The sequence below is a fragment of the Lipophrys pholis genome (genome assembly GCF_963383615.2).
Source record: "Lipophrys pholis genome assembly, chromosome: 8".
In the NCBI taxonomy this organism is placed as follows: Eukaryota; Metazoa; Chordata; class Actinopteri; order Blenniiformes; family Blenniidae; genus Lipophrys; species Lipophrys pholis.
This window is the reverse complement of record NC_137630.1, coordinates 30,528,412-30,549,517: the sequence shown is the minus strand read 5'-3', so window position 1 is coordinate 30,549,517 and position 21,106 is coordinate 30,528,412. Positions and strand designations below refer to the sequence as shown.

At 45.7% G+C, this 21,106-nt stretch overlaps 2 protein-coding genes across 3 annotated transcripts; one reads left to right on the top strand and one right to left on the bottom strand.

Moving 5' to 3' along the window:
- Window positions 1-286: 286 nt before the first annotated feature.
- LOC308112922 (deoxyribonuclease gamma-like) lies at window positions 287-12,430 on the bottom strand. The gene is made up of 10 exons (XM_080468750.1): window positions 12,351-12,430; window positions 8,133-8,302; window positions 7,935-8,023; window positions 6,404-6,415; window positions 3,615-3,701; window positions 3,355-3,449; window positions 3,143-3,255; window positions 1,539-1,696; window positions 1,299-1,395; window positions 287-825 (listed from the first exon to the last, which is right to left on the bottom strand). Exons 2-10 carry the CDS (start codon window positions 8,292-8,294, stop codon window positions 694-696), a joined length of 945 nt encoding a protein of 314 aa, XP_080324876.1. The 5' UTR covers window positions 8,295-8,302; window positions 12,351-12,430; the 3' UTR covers window positions 287-693.
- Window positions 12,431-13,656: 1,226 nt separating this feature from the next.
- Window positions 13,657-18,986, top strand: snx21 (sorting nexin family member 21). 2 transcript variants are annotated; one of them, XM_080470163.1, is made up of 6 exons: window positions 13,657-13,797; window positions 14,823-15,158; window positions 15,313-15,494; window positions 16,131-16,272; window positions 16,353-16,518; window positions 17,238-18,986. In XM_080470163.1, exons 2-6 carry the CDS (start codon window positions 14,840-14,842, stop codon window positions 17,707-17,709), a joined length of 1,281 nt encoding a protein of 426 aa, XP_080326289.1. In that variant the 5' UTR covers window positions 13,657-13,797; window positions 14,823-14,839; the 3' UTR covers window positions 17,710-18,986. The 2 variants fall into 2 exon arrangements, with proteins under 2 accessions (XP_080326289.1, XP_080326288.1); XM_080470162.1 differs by having other exon boundaries at window positions 13,783-13,902.
- The last annotated feature ends 2,120 nt before the right edge of the window (window positions 18,987-21,106 follow it).

The following is a 21,106-nucleotide window of genomic DNA, read 5'->3' as shown; positions in this document are numbered from 1 at the left end:
TATCTTAACATGACGAGTTCACTGGAGTCAAAAGTCAACACACCGTGAATATTCAGCAAATAAATCTGCAGCGACTGTCTGATGTCATCATGTCAACATGGACTAAAATCTCCAGGGAACGTTTCCGAACCTTGTTGGATCTTTGACACCTGGAGTGAAGACGGAAGAACCCCCACCTCACTGGTGTCAAACGTAAGGTGGCCCAGCAGAGGGCGCAATAGAGTACACAGTCAAAACGACATTCACTGCAAATTTTCATTAAAATAAAATAAAACAACAGTCTGGTCACATTTTATAACATTTTCTTTAATTCAATAATCACATTTTTCACTTCAATCTGCAAAACTAAGAACGATCCTGAGCTGTGGAAAGAAAGAGTATATACATCGGAATCTCAAAAATTACACTCAAATTACACAGTGTGTGTGTGTGTGTGTGTGTGTGTGTATAAACATCTAAATAACAACATTAAAAAGACAAGTTTAATGATGTTTAAATTCATATAAAAACATTGTAGACATTTCTCAGTTTGAAAATTTCTACAAGAACAAATAAAAAGATTTTACAAAGTCTTGAAAAGTTTAAACAGAGACAGACATGAACAAACAAACAAACAGACAAACAAACAAACAAACAAACAAACAGCTGACAGCGATCCGGAGGCCCTAGAGAGTCCCAGACAGAAGCAAACGATCAAAGAGGGAACAGGAAGGAGCGCAGGATCACACAGAGGCTGAGGAGGAGCCACGGGGGCGTGGATCGGAGGAAAAGGGCGGAGCTCTTCAGTTCCACCTTTAGGGGGTGGTGGTCGCTCAGTTCCAACACCTGCCGGAGGAGGGGGAGGGTCAGGCAACGTTTACACCACCACGGTTATGGTGAATCGTTTGGCTTTTTCGTCTCAGATAGTTTATGTGTTTATACGACAACATTTTGAAAAACGATGTTCATTTACACGGAAACAGAAGAAACACTAAAAAACAATGTTTTTACTACGTCCGCCGTCTACGCGGAGACGAAGCCGAGGCGTTCTCAGAAAGTTGGGTTTTCACCCGTTTACACAGAGAAGGAGCGTTTTTTGAAAAGTTCCACCTTGGGAGCCATTTTCAAAAAGTTGTGTTGCAAGGGCTATGATCGCCGTCCCAAAGTGTTTTCACTTCAAGACGTTGTCGTGTAAATTGAGAACTCAGACACACAGAGTCTGTCTTTATCTTGTAAACTCATTAAAACATCAGTGTTTTCTTTGTGTTTGTTTTTTCTGGGGGGGAAAAAATAAAAAAATAAAAAATAAAAAGCCAAACCTTCTTCCTGGCGAGTTTGAACTCCTTGCTGATGTCGAAGACTCTTGCAGAAAACGGTTTGATGGTCTTCAAGAAGGGTTCTCCGTGTACTACGATCCTGAAACACACACACAACGAAAAGGTTCAAAGTTAGTGTTCAGTAAACTCGCACTAGATTTAATGTTGAACTGTCTTAAAGGCTCTGAGGTTGAAGAAGGCTGCTGAAGTCCACCAGACAGACAGACAGACAGACAGACAGACCTGTCGTAGGCACAGTTGGTGTCATCACCGACGGTGGTGTCGACTTTGTCTCCGATCAGCCAGGAAAAACTGGAGTTCTTGTACAGTCTGATAGCTTTTCTGGTGGTTTTGGTCACGTAGGCGCAGCCGGCGTGGAAATCTCCTAGAAACATCACATTCTAACACACACACACACACACACACACACACACACACACACACACACACACACACACACACACACACACACACACACACACACACACACACACACACACACACACACACACACACACACACACACACACACACACACTATATATTTACACAAGGAGGATGATGTTTACCTTCACCAAGGAAAGTTGGGGCGAAGGTTATATTTTTGTCCGCGTGTATTTATTCATTTATTGTTTGTATGTATTTTTTTTTCACAAAAAACTATTAACCTGAATGACATTAAATCTTCAGAGACGATTTGTCATCATCCATTACATTTTAGGATTGAACAGATCCTGGGGAGGAAAGTTTCCTCCAGTGTCGACACACTGAAGCCGCCGGTCCAGGCTGACGCTGCCGTTAGCCGTCTGCTAGCACACGGCTAACTCCGCTCCCCGCCCCCACTTCTCCACTCTCAGCCAATCAGAGGCCAGCTCACTCTCACTCAAGTAACACAAAAGAATAGGAACCAACAGAACATCATTTAACCTGAACACTGCAACAACATGAAGCAATTCAAGCGGCCGTGATGACAAATGATGGAGGTGGTGTGGTGGATCAAATAACCTTGTATCTATTGGTTTCCATGGTGACAGATCCCTACGCTCTACCGAGTGTCTGTTCTTGTTCTGGACTGTTTTCTGGGTTAGTTACTCAGACCTCCACTCTGTCTTTGAACAGTTTGTGTAAGTTTACAGGAGCAGTTTATTTATTGCTTTATACATTATTTCTGCAGTTTCAAATTCAACCAGATCCCCAAACTTTAAGGTGTGTAGTTTCAAAAACAGTATATTGGTATGTTCATAATATCTTACATTACTTACTATAGGAATGCCTCTTCTTATAGTAATCAAACTTTTCTGTTTTTGCTTCAGAAAAATTTGATTACGTGGCAACATTTTGAAAATGATGTTGGTTTCCATGGAAACGGCAAAAAACGCAGAAAATTATGTAGGTAGGGTTAGGGCCAGGCCACTAGGGGGTGCTAGTAGTGTTTTAAGCGACAGATTAGATGACACTCTGAGGAAGACTGCAGAAGCAGATAAAACATGTCAGGTAAAAACTCTCTTTCCCTACTAATTTGTTGTTATAAAAACAAAACAAAACAACAATATCTCAAAGTGAGAAATGACAAAATTAACACAATTCAGTTGAAACGATGTAGTTTTCAAGTTGGGCCACCAGTTGGCGCTGTTGGTTTTTTTTGTAGCCACGCACAAATGCAGCAGAGAACAATACGTTGTAAACATTAACAATGGCGAGTACTCGGATATTCGTATGGCCTCAGCCCACTCGGGAGACAGAGCATTTTAAAAAAAAAATTGCATTTTCAGCAGCTCCGACCACCGCTGGCGTGCAAACCAAAGTTCTGCTTTTTAACTTGAGAGCGTCGTTGTGTAAAGTTTCACCTTGTTGTTCCACTTCTTGCTGACGTCCAAGAAAACATCGTACAGCGAGTCGATCTCCTTCACCGCCTGATCGGGATCCGAGTGCAGAGGAACCAGGACGAAGCTCTTGATGGCTGCAGGACGGAGACGCAAGGAGAACAATTAGCAGGAGGAGGAGGAGGAGGAAGGTCTGATTGGTGAAACGATGAGGAAGAGCTTCCGTCTTCACTGACCTGTTTTATTGCTCTGCACCTGAATCGCAAACGGAGGTCTGACAAACTGCTTCCCCTGGTACTGATACTGAGCCGTCACATTGACCGTCTGAATCCTGCAGAGGAGGAGGAGGAAGAGGAGGAGGAGGAGGAGGACGACGAGGAGGAGGACGAGGAGGAGGAGTGATGAGGTCTCACAGCAGCAGCTTACTCATACTGCTGTGTTTCAACTAAATGTATGTGTGTGTGGAGGTGTGTGTACGGGTGTGTGTGTGTCTCACCTGTAGATGTAGACGTACTTCTGCATGTCCTTGGTCGACTTTCCCAGACTCTTACTGGACACTGACTTGTAGCGGAAGTCGTCATACCTCAATGGAGCAGAGAGAAGTGAACGTAAAACCACAGCACACGCACACACACACACGCACACACACACACGCGCACATGCACACACAGATGCAGGACTCAGGAAGTCACAGGTTCGCTCTGTTTCGACCAATCAGCTGCAGGTCGTCCATCCAGTCAGTCACACGAACGCCATCAGGGGGCGCCATCCTTCAGTTTCTGACGTTTCTACGACGTTCTTTATATTTAAAGACGTTGGTCCAGAGCTCCACTAAAGGAAATACGTGGTGTCGCAGCTACTTCAGTTTTAGACGTCTAACAATGTGGAACCATCTCTGAGTTTAACAGGAAGGTTTCTCTTCCTTTCGCAGATGACGCCACCTTTCTTTTTTTTTTTTTTTTACTCCAAAACATAAAAAGACACAAACATTTTACACACTGGTTGGTTCGTGTGTCGACAGTGACAGAAATTCCAGGTGAGATTTTCCCAAAAAACAGAAAGTGACAGCGGTGTGTCATCAGCGTATACATTGATTGTAATTGACTTCTGGCTAAGCCCCCCCCCCCCCCCCCCCCCGAGTTACTGCTACTAATAGCGATTGTCTATTTTACAAGTTGAAGAGATCCCTGTTATTATGACAGTTAATTCAACGTTGAGTTGAGGAGATTCAGTAACGTTTTGAAGCCATTTGACCGACTCTATTTTAGCAGTTTGATGGTTTTAGGCTTCACACAAACTCGACGTCGCTGATGGAAATGCTCGGCAGGTTCCCGGAGAGCATCTCGCTTTCTAAAAGTGAAGAGAAACTCTCAGGTTCAGCCTGAAAAGCCTGAAGTGGGACGGTTTTGCAGTAGAAGTGATGAGTGGATGGACCTCTGGGGACTTTGCTGCTCTCCAGCTCAGGAAGGAGAAACTGAAGTCTGCGTGAGGAGGCGGAAGCAGGAAACCCAGAAACATGAACCCAGCTCCAGTATCTCCAACCACACGACTTCTCAAGGTCTCAAACAGGAAGTCACAGCGACTCCAGAGCAGAAACAGTCTGCGTCTCCACCGTGTGACACAGAAACTCTGGAGGTCGCAGGGAATTGCTGTAAGTTTTTCATTCCTGAGCTGAAGAGTCAAGCTGGAAGTTTGTTCTCCTGAATTAAACAGCGGGAGCCGAAACAAAAAAAACCTGCTCCATAACCAAGTCAGCTGCTCCGTTTGCTCCCGCATCTCCTCAACAACGACGGCAGTAATCCAGTGATCCAGTAATCCAGCAACAATAATCATAATCATGCTCTGAACCCCGTTGATCAATGGTGAGAAAAGCCCCAAGCGTGTGTGCTTCCATGTAGCTGATAGCAGAAACCTGCAGGCCACACCAGTATTTAACTGACTGACTAACCGACTAACTGACCGACTGACTAGCTGACTGACTGAGAAACTAACTAATCAAGTAACTAACTGACTGACTGACTAAATTACTAACTAAATTACTGACTGACTAAGAAACAGACTAACTAACCAACTGACTAACTATTTAACTGACAGACTGACTAACCGACTAACTGACTGACTCACTGACTGACTCACTGACTGACTTTCTAACTTACTAACCGACCAACTGACTGACTAACCGACTGACCGACTAACCGAATAACAAACTGACTAACCGACCGACTGACTAACTGACTGACTGAGAAACTAACTAACCAAGTAACTAACTGACTGACTGACTAAATTACTAACTAAATTACTGACTGACTAAGAAACGGACTAACTAACTAACTAACCAACTGACTAACTATTTAACTGACTGACTGACTGACTCACTGACTGACTGACTAACTTTCTAACTTACTAACCGACTGACTGACTGACTAACCGACCGACCGACCGACTAACCGACTGACTGACTAACCGACTGACTGACTGACTGACTGACTGACTGACTGACGATTGACTAACCGACTAACTGACTGACTGACTGACTGACTGACTGACTGACTGACTGACTGACTGACTCACTCATGCAGCAGAAGGGACAGAATGAGTCAGAAAGCAGCGGAGCAGCAAAGCCTGGAGGCTCCAGAACCATCAGGGAAAACGTCCTCCGTGTGTCAATGAGCTTTGAATTTGGGCGACTGAGTCGTCTCTCAATCGGAAGGTTGCAGGTTCGATTCCCCATCTCCTCCCGTCGACATGTTGAAGTGCCCTTGAGCAAGACACTGAGCCCCAAACTGTTCCCAGTGGACGGACTGAGCGCCTTGCATGGCGCCGGCCTCCACTGGTGTGTTAATGAGTGTGTTAATGTGGGAAACATTTTAAATCAGTGGGAAAAAAAGACTAAGTGGAATACATTCAATGTTGAAACGCAATGTTGAGAAAATCCGATCAGCCTGCTTTACGCATTGGCACATATCTGATTTATTATTATTTTTCTTCTATTTTTTTCTGATCTGATTTATTTCCACATGAGGCCTGTGTCCGATCTGAAAATATCTGAATGCACGCGTCTTTTTCCTGCTTAAATTCTCCAAAAGCAGATCCGATCTGTGCCACATAAGAGCAAAAAAATGAAATAAGTCGTATTTGGGTCACGTGACACTGACGTCTGAAGCGTCGACAGGAAACGAGGCTCCAAGATGTCAGGTGAGGATTAGTAAGCGAGTGTCAATGAAGGTGATTGCAGTGTTTGATTAGGTGGGACGATGTTAAGCATGCTGAGAAAATCCACTGTACCTGTCAGTGGCCCTGTAGAGGCAGACAGCACACACACACACACACATCAGTGTAACCACACACGCATGCAAAACACACACTCTGTTTACAGCAGGCTGCTCTTGTCGGAGCTCGTTGTGGTTTGACGGTACAAACAGAGCTGCTCACAATCACTGTTATTTCACAATCTTCACACAAACTAAACCAGCTAACCATTACATGTCAAGACACTTCTCATAAAGGAAAAACTGAAACTCTAAACAAACCAGTTTGTGAAAATGAGAAACATCCAGAAGGAACGCTGGATGTTTCGCAAAATATCTGAAGCGTCGACGTTTGTTTTTCACGTCGGTGAGCGTTTGAGAGCAGAACGAGTCGCCGTCAAGATCAGCTGCTGATACACAACCTGCTCACGCAGCGCCGCCTGCTTCGACACGCTCCGAACTCCCACCGCGCCACTTCCTGGTGTTCAAAACATCCTGCATGTTTACGCATCACTTTCACGGAAAAGTTTTAAGTGGAAAATGTTGCATATTAGTTTTTTTTTTCCAGAAATGTTTCGCGTTTACACAGCAACATTTTGAAAATGACGTCCAGCAACAGCTGAAAATAATGTAGTTAGCATGCCAGGCCACTAGTGGGTGCTGTCGTTTGTTTTTGTAAGGAAACCACACATATATGCAGCAGAGAACAATCTGCTCTAAACATTAACAATGGGAGAACACGAATAGACAGACGAAGACCAAGTTTGATTGTTGTTAAGGTGACTGTCAAAATAAAAGCACCATGTCCCAGGAGAATCTGGACGGGGAGTCATGACACTCTGGACGAAACTTCGTTCTGATTGTCTCCACTGAGCATGTGCAGCAAAATCATTAAGTCCATGGCGCCGAAAAGATTTTCCCCTTGTTTCCAGTGGGAATAGGAGCGCTTCCAAAAAGTTGTGTTCGGGGCATTTTCTTAAAAGTTGCATTTTCCTGTGTTTTCACAGAGATAGAGCATTTTCAAAAAGTTTATTTTCTACAGATGTGGAACGTTTGACAAGTTGCATTTTCTCCATTTCCAAGGAGACAGATTGAGAGCGTTTTCTTAAAAGTTGTTTTATTTTCCATTTCCACGAAGATGGAGCATTTTCAAAAAGTTGTTTTTTATCATTTTTAACGGAGATTGAACATTTTTGAGAAAAGTTGTGTTTCCCACCGTTTCCATGAAGACAGATTAGGAGCGCTTTCTTAAAAGGTGCATTTTCCTCTGTTTCCACAGACAGAGTGTTTTCAAAACGTTTCTTTTTCCCATTTCCATGGCGTCGGGGGGGAAAAAAATGCTGTTTTTAAAAACTCAAATTTTCAGAGGCTGTGAGCATCACCGTCATGTAAACGGACAAACAAAACCAACGAAATGTTTCTGTTTTCACTTGAAAACGTCGTGTTAACGCGGCCTGAGTCAATGTTTTCGGGGAGTCGGAGCAGAGTGAAGCCGACGCGTCTGCATGAGTTGTTTTGTTTTTTTTCTAAAATTAATCCGAGGTAAAATTACGACAGGATGAACTCACCTGTTGAGCGACTTCAGCAGAGCAGTGATGGCTTTACCGTCGGGATCCACGACGTGCTGCAGGAGAGAGACGTCGCAGCGGGACAGCACCTACACACACACACACACACACAGGTTTTATTGTGTGTGTGTGTGTGTGTGTGTGTGTGTGTGTGTGTGTGTGTGTGTGTGTGTGTGTGTGTGTGTGTGTGTGTGTTACCCGTGTCAGAGTGTGTATGACTCTGAAGCTGGTGGCCTTCTGCGTGTTGAACCTCTGCACGTTGAAGGAGCAGACGGTGAATCCTGAACTTGCTGCCGTGCAGATCAGCAGCGCGAGCGCCGAGAAGAGGAGCGCGGGAAGACGAGGAGAGCGCCACCCCATGGTTGAACCTGGCGGTGAAATCAAATCAAACAGTCTCAATACAGTGGGAAACGTTCACAGTCCCACTTCGTCCAGAGGTCTGCAGCTCTGCAGCTCCATGAGGCTTTCAGGGACATTCTGTAAACAAACGTTTTATTTTCATTGTCGTTGCTTACTGCGCTGATTTTCAAAAAATAAAACACATACAAAGAAAGTAATATAGTTAAAATGGCCAGAATAGCTTGGATTTTTTTTAAATGATAAAATAGCAAAAAAGAGGATATAAAAATAAATAATAAAAAAAAAAACAGGAAATATACTCTAAAGTTTTTTTGAGGAGAAGAAAAAAAGGGAAGAGAAAATGAAAAAGGAGAAACAAAGAAGAAAGGAAAAGAAAAAAGAAAAAGGGAAAAATAAAGAAAAAAACTAAAAGAAGGAAAAAAAAAATAAAGAAAAAGGGAAAGAAAAGAGAAGAGAAAGGAAAAATGGATAAAAAATTTAAAACAAAAAACAGGAAAAAAAGAAATAATTGCAAAACTGCTTTAGAGGAACGATCCTTGGAAAAAAAGAATAAAACTTTTAAAATTCTAATTCTAATTCTAATCACATTAATATTAATGAAAAGGTTAAACTTTTAAACTGAAAAATTCGCTGACTCTAATAAATAACCGAGGCCCAGAAGACGAGTCGACACGTCAGTAGAATCTCCCGACGGAGAAGCTGTGGGAAAAGAAAAACAGAGGAATGAAACACAGATGTCAGAGCTGCACCGGCTCGGCCTCAGCGGCTGGCAGTGGAGTGGAAACCTCTGCGAAAGACACGACCCGCAGGAAAAATACTAAACATCCAGCAACCTCTGGCTGCCTGACGTCAACGTTAGAACGTGAATCTTTTGAGTTTCCTTTAACCGAATCTGTGATATTAGAGCTGAAGCCCTGGAGGTCAGCAGCTCCGCCCGAAGGAAGAAAAAGAAAAATGTACAAAAGACAGTTTGAAAACTTTCTGAAGATGTTTTAAGGTGGTTTTATTCACATCTCACAGATTGCTGTGATAAACGGTGTTACACAGGGCTCAGTATTAGGCCGTCTTCTACCTCCCCTGTATACTCGCTGCCACTTGATAGACAAACATGAAACACACACAGTGTCAATAAAGTGAAACACACACAGTGAGAACTTCCTCTAAACACTGTGGAAACGTCCAATGCAGGTTACCATGGTAACCACGACACTTATTAAACTGCTGTTACACAATGAGTCACGTTATTGCTCGGAGAGGGAGCAGAGGCTCCCGCGGTAGTTGTGCAACTTTTAGAGAAACGATCCAAACTCACCGGGTTCTGAAACATTTTTAACCGAAATATAATCTACTGGGAGGATTTTCAAAACAGCACCTTTCATCGAGATTAGTTAAACCTGAAATGAAAAATGTGTTTTTGATGAATTCCAGTCGGGTTTTGGATCAGTCATAGTACAGAGACAGTATTCTTATAACCGAGAAGAACCCAGACCTACAGTATTGTTCCTTCAAGGAAAAACTACACAGCCCAACTGGACGACATAGAACCTTTCTGATGTTCTTGTTTCAATAAAACCCCGAAATGTCAAAGATCTGTGATGTCACGTGAAGTCATTTATCGTAAATTTATTCCTCATTTGGAAAGAACAACACAGATCTACCTCTTTATTTTCATTTTCACTGCATATGTCAAAATTAGGACTTTGATCATTTGGTTGAACAACAAATTATTTTTCCAAGTTTGTTCTAAGTCACAAAATCAGTAAACCAATTAAAACCAATGAGTTAAATTAAATGAGTTTAAATTAATGAGTTAAATTAAAAAAAAATAGTTAAGTTTAAAAGAAATGAGTTCAATTTAAACTAATGAGTACATTTTAAAATAGAGTTAATTTTAAAATAAAAAGTTAAGTTTAAAATAAAGAGTTAAGTTTAAATTAAAGAGTTAAGTTTAAATTAAAGAGTTAAGTTTAAATTAATGTTTAATTAAAGTTTACACTAATGAATTCAGGGCAAGCAGAAAGCTTTGTCAGGAAGATTCTGTGATATTTAAAGTGTGTGTGACGCTCATGTCACCGTGGGTTCTTATGAGTTAAAAGGTGAATAATCTGAGCAGTGGATTGGAGTTAATCCAGGCCTGGGAGGGAAGTGAAAGGCGGCGGCAGCGGTCTGGTTGAACTGGTCCGACAACGGGAAGACGGTGAACGTGTTGAGACGTGAAGCGCTGGAGGCTGAAACCCAAACGGCTTCCTGACTTCTCTTTAAAATTGTCGCTGCCACACACACACACACACACACACACACACACACACACACACACACACACACACACACACACACACACACACACACACACACACACACACACACACACACACACACACACACACACACACACACACACACACACACACACACACACACACACACACACACACACACACACACGTCACTCTGTCCTGCTCGCCAAGTCCACATTAGCAATAACAGATGGTTTTAAATAATCTATCTGTCACAGGAACGTCACAATGAAAACAGCTACATGTCAGATTATTAAGACAGGACACATCGTGACTGTCAAAATAAAACTACCCAGGAGAATAAGGACTGGGCGTCATGACACCAGGGAGGAAGCGTTCTTCTCATTGTCCAGCTACTGAGCATGTGCAGAACAAGTAGCAGGGTTTCCGTCGTCTTCACGGAGACGGCAGGGCCCCTGTCCTGCAGGGCCCCTGTCCTGCAGGGTTCAGCTCCTCCCAGTTGCAACACACCTGATCGCAATGAGAGGCTCGTTATTGGGCTTTTTCCACAGCCTTGGTGATGACATCATCACTAGATTCAGGTATGCTGACGCAGGGAGAGAACTGAAACATGCAGGACAGGGGTCCTCAAGGACCGGGGTTGGACACCCCTGCGGTAGACGGTGACAGCGAGCGTCACTGTCATGTTACTAGATTTCTCTGATGTTGCAGCAATCAACAAAAAACACCTTTTAACTGTGCGAAAAAAAACAACCTACTTATAGTTTTCAGTCTTTAAAGCGCACTCACCCCAACACGCACATCAAGAAAACTAGAGCTACACTCGGTAGAGCGCAGACCTTCACCAACCCCATCAGTTGGCGGAACTGGGTTAGCATCGCTAGCATGATAGCTGTTAGCTCATATCGATGCTAACTAGGTAGGTCAGGTAGCAACATCACTGCCTTGAACGCTGAGCAGGGAGCGTCTCCATGGCAACAGACGCTGATCTCCTCCATTAGGTGCCTCTCCCATCCGCTTTGTATGGGACGTTTTCTCGGGATATATTCGGAAATGGTTCGCCGTTAACATCCCAAAACCTAATGGAGTTGTCCCTGGATGATGACAAATAATCCCTGAAGATTTCATGCATTTTGGGTGAAGAGTTTTTGCAAAAAGTTGGTAAGATACATACATACAAACTAATAAATAAATAAATTCACGCAGACAAAAACAAACTTCCGGCCCAACTTTCATTTACGCCACATTAAATTTAGAGTTGATGGTGTCGTATATTGTATACAGTATATATTGTCCAAAGCTCATCAATCCTTTACTGCTCTATAGTTCAGACTATGGAGAATCTTTTTGCCCACTAAAGGACATGACTTCATTAGGTTGTCCCACACTGTGCCGACAGTTCAGCACCACTACAAAAATAAAGTTGTGTGATCACTGGTGACGCATGGAATTTTACGAAAGTATCTAGTTACTTTCTGCAGAATTAACCAGAGAGATCCAGCCAGTTGTTTTTAACTTTTAAACATAGGTAAGAGTTTTATGTTTATTTCGTTGGACTGTCCAGAGCTCGTCGTGAAATGACCTCTGCAGGCGTTTCCTGCTCTGATGGACAAACAGAGACACGCCTGACAGCTCAGGCAGAAGTTTCTGCTGCTGACAAACAGGAAGCGTGTTCACATGATCCCAACACACTCAGTCTGGGACACACACACACACACATGCAAAACTTCAGGGTACAGATCACACACAGATACAAACACACACATATATGTATTCACACACACACACACAGGTGTACCTGTACAGGTGAGCGGAGGGTCTCTGTATCTTTGCCGCGGACGATCTGATTGCCTCCCGCCGGGTGGAGAATCTCGGCCGCTGGTCTCGGATTAAGCCCCGCCCACCATGTTGCACCATTCCTGCAGCAGCAGTCGGATTAAGCCCCGCCCACACGCCGCACCTTCCGACTGGCCCAGGTTAGCCACGCCTCCAACCCGCGCTGCATTCAGGGACTGCAAGGACGTCTTAGTGTTTCTGCTGCCAGTTTCATTGGTTTGAGTGGAGGTCTGCAGCCTGTACCATTAAAAGAGCAAGTTTTCCCACCAAATGAAATTTGTAAAACACTTTAAATATCTGAAATGAAGAAAAAACTTTTGTTTAAATACTAAAAACTGATGTTACATTCATGATGTGTCTTAGTTACAAATGAGTAGTTTTGTAGTACTGGAGACTACAATTTCAAGGTCTCGGTCTTGACTTCCCAGCCCTTTGAAAAGTTTTGGTCTTGCTCTTGAATCAGTCCTGGCCACTTAAAGTCTTGTCCTGGTCTTAAATTGACCTTGTCTCTTTAAAGTCTTAAAGTCTTAGGATGGCCCCTGAGCTCCTTAAACTCTTGGTCTTATCTTGGTCTTGGGATGCTCTGGTCTTGGTTCTGGCTCGGTGTCAGCCCTTTAACACATTGGTCTAGGACGAAGATGTGGAATAAATCATTTTACCAAGGGAACTTATAAAGTATGATTAGTTTAGTTTTAGTTTGCCCTGTGACAGACTGGCGACCTGTCCAGGGTGTATCCTGCCCTCATCCACAGTAAACTGGGATTGGCTCCAGCACCCCGCGACCCTGAATTAGATAAGAAAGAAGATGGATGGATGGATGGATGGATGGATGGATGGATGGGTGGATATAAACTAAATCGTCCATCCATCCATCCATCCATCCATCCACCCATCCATCCTTCCATCCATCCATCCATCATATAACTGATTTATATGTCCAGTGTGTCATAAACTGGAGTCAGTCCTGGATAACTGAGTGGAGACGGGGTACCCATTGACAGATTAGCAGTCCGTCATTAATATAACACGTAACTGAAATACTAACACAGTAAACGCCAGCAGGCTGCCCGGTCCAATATGGCGGCACCGTTGACGTACCACTCAGCAGGCAGTATGGAGTCCACGTGTGCCTGTCCACGACAGAACCATGTCTCCCTCTGCTGGTCAGAACTCAGAACTGCAACATCGAACCAGACCTCCGGAGCTCCTCCTGCTCCTCCCGGCCCGGGCCCGGGCCCGCCTCCCCCTGCTGCTCCTGCTTCGGGGGACAGTTCGAGGAGTCGGGTTCCGGAGCTCCGTGGAGCACTATTTGTCAGTGGAGGGACGGAGCGGCCCCCGGAGAGACTTTGCTCTCCGCGGGCAGATATGGAGTGAAGGGGGCCGGGCAGAGTCCGGCTGCAGAGCCCCGGGTGAGTGTCCCAGAGCCCGGGAGGAGTTTCAACGGGAGTCCGGGGGCGGAGGGCGGCCAGCGCTCCGTGCTAGTTAGCCGCTAGCAGCGTCACTCTGACCGGCAGGTAGTTCGTGAGGAGCCGGTTAATCCGAAGAGTTAGTCCTGGTTCAGATCAACTATTGTTAAGTTGTTTCACTCTGACGTCATTGTTTCATTTAATCTCAGTCTGTCAGTCCTGTAAACAACAACAACAAGTTTGATATGTTATAGCTGAATATTGATTTTTACACAAGCTTTTTTTAGTTGTTTTTGAGATTGATGGGATACTTTTTAATTCACAGGGTTAAGTGTGTGTGTGTGTGTGCGTGTGCGCGTGTGTGTGTGTGTGAGTGAGTGTGTGTGTGAGTGTGTGTGTGTGTGTGTGTGTGTGTGTGTGTGTGTGTGTGATGGATTTATTTGTGACCTGCTTTCAGTTTTAACCTACTTTGAGTTTGTTTTATTGATCATTATTATTTTTATCATTATTAGTTAGTTTAATGTGAGTGAGAGTGAGAGAGAGACAACTTATGTTATGTGATGATGTGCGTAAGATGATGATGATGATGATGATGTGTGTGGGGTTGTCATGTATGTATGTGAGTGCATGTTGATTGTTATGATACTGTGTGTGTGTGTGTGTGTGTGTTCCCTCTCTACATTATGAATGAGTGACACAGTTTCCAGTGGGAGGAGCCGGAGGCGCTGTAACCGAAGAAGCTCTTCCTCTCCTCCTCTTCTTCCTCCCCTTCATTCTCCTCTTCCTCTTCTGTAAAGGATGTACAGTATTTGTACTCGATTACTTTGGCGCTTTGAGGTGGATTAGATTTATGATTGTTTGATTCATCTGAACGAATTTCCATCATGTCTATGCAGCTCATACACAGGCAGGAGTGTGTGTGTGTGTGTGTGTGTGTGTGTGTGTGTGTGTGTGTGTGTGTGTGTGTGTGTGTGTGTATTTCCAGATGTTCAGATTAAACCCCTGTGTGACTCCTCCCTCTCTTGTAGCCCCTCCCCCATGTGTCATGGCGTCTCGGCTGCTGGACCGACTGAAGCGCTCGCTGTTCAGAGACGGTCAGGGGGCGGAGCCTGAGGAGCAGGACGAGCAGGCGGAGGACGAGCAGGTGGAGGACGAGCAGGCGGAGCTCAGGGAAGAGCGCTGGGAGGCGGAGCTGGAGGAGGAGGAGGAGTGTGTGAGCGAGAGGCTCGGAGGAACGCTGTGCTTCGACGGAGGAGGAGGAGGAGGAGGAGGAGGGGAGGATGGAGGCGAGGGCGAAGACTCGGGGCCGGACAGCGACTCTGACTTCATGGGAGAGTCGATGGAGGATGGACTGAGCAGCACCGGTGAGACACCAGTCTGTAATCTGACGCCAGTCTGTAATCTGTTTATACCAGTTCATGATTTAACCGACGCGAGTGTCGTGTTGACATATTAAAACGTAAAACGGAAGCCACCTTCTTTAACGAAGAGAACAAACGGTTTCGCATGCGTCTACAGACACGAGTCCCGTCGGACCCTCGCCGTCCGCCCTGCTGACTCGGCAGATCCAGGAGAGCTGGCGGAGTCTGCGCGGACTGGGAGCGGTAAGCCCCGCCCCCTCTGCGCGGCGGCAGATAGACTTCTTGCTGTTTGAGGTGACGGACGCCAACGTGGTGCAGGACGGATCCTCTAAATATGTGGTGAGCTGCTTGAGATCCGTCAGGACGCCACTTCCTGTCACAACACTGAAGACACAGAACCCTACTGAACCATACCATACTGAACCATACTAAACCTTACCTTACTGAACCGTACTAAACCTTACCGTACCGTACTGAACCATGCTGAACCTTACCGTACCGTACTAAACCATTCTGAACCTTAACGTACCGTACTAAACCATTCTGAACCTTACCGTACCGTACTGAACCTTAACGTACCGTACTGAACCATGCTGAACCTTACCGTACCGTACTGAACCATACTGAACCTTACCGTACCGTACTAAACCATTCTGAACCTTAACGTACCGTACTAAACCATTCTGAACCTTACCGTACCGTACTGAACCTTAACGTACCGTACTAAACCATTCTGAACCTTACCGTACCGTACTGAACCTTAACGTACCGTACTGAACCATGCTGAACCTTACCGTACCGTACTGAACCATACTGAACCTTACCGTACCGTACTAAACCATTCTGAACCTTAACGTACCGTACTAAACCATTCTGAACCTTACCGTACCGTACTGAACCTTAACGTACCGTACTAAACCATTCTGAACCTTACCGTACCGTACTAAACCGTACCTTCGCTCTGCTTCTCCGCAGCTTTACACCGTCCACGTCATTCAGTCCGGCGGCAGCGATAAGACTCCGGCTGTGATCACCCGCCGCTACTCGGACTTCCAGCGGCTCCACGCCACGCTGCGCCGTCACCATGGAGACCAGATGGAGCGCGTCTGTTTCCCACGTGAGTAGAGGTGCGGTGGCGTGTGATGGCGTGCGGGAAACCCCCCAGATGGCACCAACGCTGTGTTTGTACGTCCGCAGGGAAAAAGCTCCGCAGGAACTTCACGGCCGAGACCATCGCGAAGCGCAGTCGGGCGTTCGAGCAGTACCTGTCGCACCTGTGTGCCCTGCCCGACCTGCGGGGGGCGCTGTGCGTGCGGCACTTCTTCTACCTGAGCGACCTGCAGACGGCGCAGGTGCTCATCAGGTACACACACAGATAGTGACGCACCGATACCAACAACCGGCTGTCGGGTCCGATACTGCCCTGAGTACTTGAGCAACCGAGTCGGCAACGTCACCCGCAGGTACGCAAGAGAGCGTTTGAGATTGGTTAATGTTTATGAGTACGGAGAAAGATGGCGAGTTTAGTCTGCCAAAATATCAAGGGGACGCAAAAGTCGACGCAGAGGTGGTTCACGGTGACGAATAGCCTTCGAGTTTTGTTTGGTTATTGAGTATAAATTCGGCTTTATGGTATTTAAGGGGGTCATATTATGCAAAATTAACTTTCTGAAGGTTTTCCAGATGTACTAATCGTCCCCATACCTGGAATGACGCCCTAGAAGTGAAGAAAGTCTGTCCTCTCTCTCCCTGGCTTGTTTCACTTTTTAAAAAGTGTGTTGTGTTTGATGAGAAATCAAACCCTATATAGTGTCATCAGGGGTTCAGCCAACCCCAATCAAGGAGAAGCAATAAACTTTGACTACAAGTTTTCTTGACCAACGAGACGCATGTGAAAGTGTTGAAAAACTGGATGATATGACTTCTTTAATAAGTACTCATATTAGTACTCGGAATCGGTGGTATCGGTGCGTCTCCACACACAGACGTAGACGATGACTGAACACCTGAATGTGTTTGACGCTCTGACGTCCTACACTGGGCGGAGCTCCTGAACGCCTCCTGATGTCGTTCGTCCTGCAGGGTGGGGAGTCACCAGGACGCCCTGGGACCGCTGCTCAACGCCAAGAGGCTGCAGCACAAGTTGGGATGGGCCTCCAGTTACCATGACAACCACTCTCAGGCCGCGCCCCCCTCCTCCTCCTCTTCCCATCATTGGTTCTTCACTCTGGTGGGGCTGTCGTTCTGCTTCCAGGAGGCGGAGCAGCTGGAGGAGGCACGGGATCACTGCGACCACGCCCTCCACGCCCTCACGCCCACGCTCGCTCAAGCCGACGGCGGCGAAGGCGGGCCCCTCCCGTCGGACGGCGGGTCACACCCTCTGCTGCTGCCGCTGCTGCGGGCGGTGGTGCGGCTGTCGTGGCAGACAGGCCAGGACAAGCGGCAGTGGGAGGAGCTTCTGCACCAGCTGGATGGGCAGGGGGCGGGGCTAGACAATCACCCGACCATCAAAGAGTTTCTGGTCAAACATAATTTGCAGGAGGGCGACGACTGAAGCCGCGACACAAACAATCAGGCGAGCGAACTTTCAATACAAGCTGAACTTTTACCGTATCCGTTTTCCAACATGGTGAGAAAAAGTTGTTTTCAAGAAAGAGAACAGATATATTTTGAAATTAAAGGGAGATTAACTTGTAAATAAAGACTTTTCATATCTTCATATAACGGAGGAGCTCGGGGTCTGTGCTGCGTGCGCGACCCATTTCTGTTCACGACTCCTCTGCATTTGCGACGCTAACTAGCGACTGCTGCACTTCGTAAACAGGAGCTGCCGATCACCAGGTCAGTAGCTACAATCAGAAACGAGCGACTCAAACAAACGTCAACGAGAGACACCAGGAAGAATGTATTCTGCAGTTGGTATTTATGCTAACAGGTGGCAGGGCTTAAGACGTGTACTGCATGCAGCCACCAGGGGGCGAGCTGAGGCCTTTAGGTGCCTTAAAGTTTTTTGTTATTTTTTAATAGTTTTTACAAAAGAGCATATTTTTACTGATTATTGATTCTTGGAAAGAATGTTGGAGCTGCACTGTGGCATCACAGCGAGAAGGTTGTGGGTTCCAATACCAGCCGGGACTTTCTCTGTGGAGTTTGCATGTTCGTCCCACGCATGTGTGGGTTTACGTTAAATACTCTGGTTTCCTTCGGCAGTCCGAAAACATGTATGTGAGGTTAATTGGCGACGCTAAGGCCCCGTTTACGCGACGTTTCCAGTGAAAACGCATCGCTCTGAAACCAAAGTCCATTTGCATGTAAACGGCAAAAATGCTGAAAAATATGTAGTTCACATGTTGGGCCACTAGTGGGCAGTGTTGTTCGTTGACACTCTGGAGGAAGTGTTATTGTCCATCTACTGAGCATGTGCAGAAGAACTGGTTACCACTTTGTGTGCAGTAGCAGCGTTTTCGCCAGTCTACACGGCGAGTGTTTTCAAAAAGTTGTGTTTTCAGTAGGTGCCGTGTAAACGGACACCCAAAACACAACGGAAGATTTGCGTTTTCACTTGAAATCGTTGCCATGTAAACAGGCCCCGAATAGCCCGTGTGTGTGTGTGTGTGTGTGTGTGTGTGTGTGTGTGTGTGTGTGTGTGTGTGTGTGTGTGTGTGTGTGTGTGTGTGTGTGTGTGTGTGTGTGTGTGTGTGTGTGTGTGTGTGTGTGTGTGTGACTCAGAACAGGATAAAGTGGAATAGAGGAATGAAAAAGGAAAAGTGTATTAAATAGTGTGTTTATATCAGAATGTATGTGACGGCATAAACAATAAAACCTGTGGTGAAAAATTGTGTGTGTGATGTAACACAGTGAGCAGCAGAGGGTGCCACCCTTACGTAGTGTCGCAATGGTGACGGGGGGAGGGGGCCACGAGCTGAGACATCCGCTGCCGTGGAAACGTCGGTTACCCCAGCAACGGTCACGGAGCAGGACCGAGTGGTGGGAGGTGTCAATCACGGTCGTCATGGTAACCCCATCACAGAGGCAGCTATCAAGAGTTTGAGTCATAACGTCCAGAAAAGAGAGTGACGATGAACACGCCATCCTGAAGTCTCTGATTACTGTAATCAGTGAGGGCTGCACGGCGCTGCAGCGGTCGGTCCTCTCGCCTCACCATCAGAATACTGCGGTTCGATTCCCGTTATGTCCCAGGTTGTTGTTTCAGCTTGAATGTTCCCGTCCTTTGTCCTCCCATAGAGACAGTGGACCTCCAGTCTGATATTTACCAAAGCACGACAGTGAACCCCGGTGGACACGTCCACTCAACAACAACACAAAAGCAGGAGCTTTCAAAGTAAAAGCTCTGGGCAGGTTGGGAACCAGAAGTTTATTGAGTGATGGATTTGTTGTGGAGACAGAGAACTCAATCAAATCACTATGACATGTTTTATATGGCTCAGCGAGAACCACTCTGACTTGATGGCATTACAAACGGTCCGGAATCATCTGGACATGAAGCGCTGCGGGGCTGGACCCAGAATTACCAAGACCCCTCACTGTATGAGCAAGTGACAGGAAGTGAGGTCACACCGAACAGGAAGTAAAGGAACAAAGCAGGAGATTCCGGCCCTGTCCACAAGAGTCCCAAAAAAATTTTTTTTTTACTTTTCTCGCCCTGTCATTTTTAAAAACTGTTCCCATCCCCACAGCACCAAAGAATCGAGTCAAAACGATGCAGTACATATGCCAGGCCTTGAGGTGGCGCTGTAACTGCCACAGTGAGCAAGCAACAATCCTCGTATAGAAATCTAACGTCTTGTCTTATTGAACCAAATAGCATCAGTAGCTTCTGCAGCTCCACCTGGAGCATGTAGTCGGCCATTGTTGTTGCTAAGTGACATCACGTGGTTATCGGGTGGAGAGGTGGGGCGATGACATCATCGTTTTCAGTTTTCAGTTTCGGGCTTCTAAAACGCCGCACCGTGTGGATGATCGGGCAAAAATGATGCGGTTACATGTAACGGCGTTGTCGTGTGGGCAGGGCCTCAATCCAATGTGTAAACAGGAAGTGGAGATGCAACAAACTGAGAGGCAAACAGGAAGTGGACGCGCAGAGAGCTGCAGGGTTTCAGCAGGTTTTTACTGGATTTCTTCTGGAGCTTCAGACTAAACATGATTCAAACTCTCATGTACATTTTGTCAGGTAAGAGCATGCAGGAACACACACACACACACACACACGGTCAGAGTGGTAACATGGTTCCTTTACACAACTTCTACATCATCTCATAGCTGTTTGTGTGTGTATGTGTGTGTGTTTGTTGTCTAAAGTCTGTTAACCTTTGTTTCTGATTTGATCCACAATGACGTGTTTTGTTCCTTCAGTGTAAAACCTGCAGACTGACTTTAAATAAATAACCTTCGACTTTCCTTAAAGGACTCATATTATGCAAAATCCTTTTTCTAAAGGTTTTACAGCAGTACTAATCGTCCCCATACATGAACTGACGCAACAGAAGTGAAGACAGTCTGTCCTCTCTCTCCCTGGCTTGTTTCAGTTTTTAAAAAGTGTGTTGCTCCGACCAGCCAATCAGAGATCAAACCCTATATAGTGTCATCGGGGGTTTAGCCAATCACAATCAAGGTAGGCCCTCCCTTTGACTCCTCCCACAATGAGGCAGCTCTGCTCTGGCACATGGCACCACGAGAGGAAGTACTTCCTCCTCTTCCCAAGATGGGCATGTGTGGGCGGAGCCAGTCCAGCTCACACAGACACAGCAGATTCTGAATGCAGCTCCTATGATCCAATATTCAAATGGAGGAAAATCAAGGAGGAGCTGGATTTGGGAGTGAAAAAGTATTGAAGGGTTGTATACTCTATATATACCCTTTAAGTTTCACATCTGAAAACTGTAAAACCAACAAACTATTAGAAGTCGTTCCTGAATTTTTAGTTCAACGTT